Below are 3,038 nucleotides of genomic sequence, written 5' to 3'. Positions count from 1 at the left end.
CTGCAGTGCTGCCCGTTGCCCCCCAGAGGCCACTGTGGCGCCAGAAGAGCCGGCTGCGCTCATGCCGGCTGGTCTAGCGCCACAGCGGCCTCTGGGGGCAAGAGGGGGCACTGCAGCACTTCTGAGGCGAAATGTTGTTTTATGTGGGAAAATACAAACGTCTGGGCCCCGTGCTGCGGGATTCCCACAGGAGCAGGGTTCATCCCAGCACCCTGCCCGCAGAGCCAGGGTAGCACAGAGTGGGGCACCCAGGCCTGCTGTGGGGGGGGTTCAGAATGGCTAGTGGAGGCGGGGGCCAACTGGAGCACGGGCTCAGGAGCGAGTGGGGTGACCGAGTTGGTGGGGAGGGACAGCTCAGTGGTTGGAGCAGTGGCCTGCTAAACCCAGGGTTGTGAGTTCAATCCTTGAGGGGGCCATTTGGGATCTGGGGCAAAAATTGGGGACTTGTCCTGCTTTGAGCAGGGGGTTGGACTAGATGACCTCCTGAGGTCCCTTCCAACCCTGGTAGTCTATGAGTCTATGAGAGTTGAGCCTGGGGATGGGGGCAGGGGTCTGAAGAGACTGGGGATGCGGGGTGCAGGGACAGGGGCAGATGTGCCTGACTGAATGGGAGAGGCTTGGGGGTCAGCCAGGGTCTGCATGGGGGAGGCTCCCCAACTCCCTAACATTCCAGCCCCACCCCACCTTCCCCTCTCCCAGCACCTGTTCCATACTTCTCCCACCCACACCCAACACCCCTCCAGGTTCACTGCAGCCTCCTTCCCTCTCCCTCAGTTCCTCCATTATCTCTGACTCCCCCAAGCCTTTGCACGGCTTCGGACAGGTGCAGGAAATACAGTTCTGTCATGTAATTTAAATGAATTACACAAAGTTCTGTATTAATATGCCTCATATGGAATCTATTTGGAAAATAAAAAAAAAATTACCTGAATCTTTTTTTTTTGGTCTGGATTGTTACAGACATACTTGCTGACAGATATTTTGAAATAAATTACCAAAAGAAATCATAACTGGCATGATTATATGGTGTTATTTTGACAAATAAAATATGAAGAAATTTGCAGAATTTTCAAATATTGTGTGCAGAATTTTTAATTTTTTGGCACAGAATTCCCCCAGGAGTACCAGATGTAAGATCATGCTTCATTTATTCTTTTTTGGCAGCTATTATTTATTCTCAACTATTAAGAGACTGGGTGTCATGTATTCCACCGATACAGATATACCATGCAGGACTCAAGGTGACGTAGTGTATCAGTGTCAGCCGCAGAACTGAAGTTAGGAGGCCATATGCTGTGTTCAGTGCTCGATGGAAATCTGTTGATTTCAATGCCAGTTCCAGGGGCTGGTGGCTCTCTTAGGCCACCATGAAGTTCCTCAGGCTTCTGGTGGGGAGCAAGGCTGCTGGGATCTGCTGCATTCAGGTAGCTCCCGCAGGAGCCGATAGGGAGGGCAGGGGAGAGGGCTGGCTTACCCAGGCTCATCTCTTGTTCCCCCATTGGTGCCGCTCTAGCTGTGGCTGTTGGACGAAAGGGAAACTCCAGGGGGTGGCTGTGTGCCTCTGTGATCTACATCAGGTTTGCTTTGGGTACAAGGGTGCGTGAGGAATGGTCCTGCTTGTCGAGTGATGTTCTGGATTGGCCATGTGGGCTATTAATGATTGCTTCTGTTTTGAATGACTATGCAGCTGGCTAGACGAAAGGTCCCATCAGTGGGTAGTTCTTTGGAACAGCCTTGTGATCCTTTGATGGATTTGCTTGGTTTTCACCCCATACACTATTGGGTTGAGTACTGGGGGCACCAGCAAGTGGACGTTGGCCATTACGACATGGACATTGGAACCGTGTATCTTCCCAAACCTGTGCACCATGGACAGGCCAATGAATGGCACATAGAACAGGAAGACGGCACAGACGTGGGAGATGCAGGTGCCCAGTGCCTTGAGCCTGGCCTCCTGGCTCAGACTCAAGGCGGCCCTGAGAATGAAGATGTACGACAGGGAGATCAGCAGGGAGTCCAGCCCAATGACAGAGATAATAACAATCAAACCGTATATGATATTGACTTTTATATCGGCACAGGCCAGCTTCATCACATCCTGGTGCAAGCAGTAGGAATGGGAGAGGACTCTGGAGCCGCAGAAGGGCAGCCTTTTAATAAAAATGGGCAAGGGGGCCATCACGGTAGCTCCTCTGATTACTGCTGCCAGCCCTATCTTGGCTATGCTGGGGCTGGTGAGGATGGCGGCGTGCCTCAGGGGACAGCATATGGCCACGTAGCGATCAAAAGCCATGGCCAGCAAGACTGTGGACTCCATGCCCGACAGAGAGTGGATGCAGAACATCTGGAGCAGGCAGGCATCAAACCCAATGGTGGTGGAGTTGAACCAGAGGAGGTCCATCATCCTCGGCATGGTGGATGTGGAGATCAGTATATCAATGGCTGCAAGCATGCAGAGGAAAAGGTACATGGGCTCATGGAGGCTTTGCTCGGCTTTGATGATATAAATAATGGTGCCATTCCCGAGCACGGCGAAGAGGTACAATGAGAACAGAAGAAAGGCCAGCCAGAAATGAGCTGCCTGCAGCCCTGGGATTCCAATCAAGGTGAAGGTGGAAGCGCTGAAGCTGACGTTGTTGGAAGCTGACATGGGTGGGGCGTGTTGCTATTGTCCAGCTGCCTTTACAGAAGCCTGGAATCAAAACAATTATCGTTATCAGTATCACAGCGAGCCCCATTCTGATCTCACTGCTGCTGGCCTCGCTCTATGAATGTTAGTGGATTTACACTGGTTTGAGTGTGATCAGAATCAGTCCCTCAGTGTCTCCAGGGGCTGCACGGTCTGTAAATATTTCCCAGTACAGTGCACCAGTCCTGGCAGCTGTCGGCACTCATACGGGAAGGTCAGGTCATAGGGTTATAGCTCGCAAGAACTCGTTGGGGGATAGAGGACACATTCCTTTTTGGCTTGTGCACTTCCACAAAAATTATCGGCATTATTACAGAAGGGAAATCTGAGACCTGAAAGGGTCAAGGCG

General features: G+C 51.8%; 1 protein-coding gene across 1 annotated transcript; it reads right to left on the bottom strand.

Moving 5' to 3' along the window:
- Positions 1-1,108: 1,108 nt before the first annotated feature.
- LOC102945826 (olfactory receptor 51E1) lies at positions 1,109-2,668 on the bottom strand. Its single transcript, XM_007071375.3, has one exon. It carries the CDS (start codon positions 2,648-2,650, stop codon positions 1,709-1,711), a length of 942 nt encoding a protein of 313 aa, XP_007071437.2. The 5' UTR covers positions 2,651-2,668; the 3' UTR covers positions 1,109-1,708.
- Between the last annotated feature and the right edge of the window lie 370 nt (positions 2,669-3,038).

The sequence above is a fragment of the Chelonia mydas genome, chromosome 1, assembly GCF_015237465.2.
Source record: "Chelonia mydas isolate rCheMyd1 chromosome 1, rCheMyd1.pri.v2, whole genome shotgun sequence".
In the NCBI taxonomy this organism is placed as follows: domain Eukaryota; kingdom Metazoa; phylum Chordata; order Testudines; family Cheloniidae; genus Chelonia; species Chelonia mydas.
Note: the sequence above shows the minus strand (reverse complement) of the source record. Positions and strands in the feature narration are given on the sequence as shown.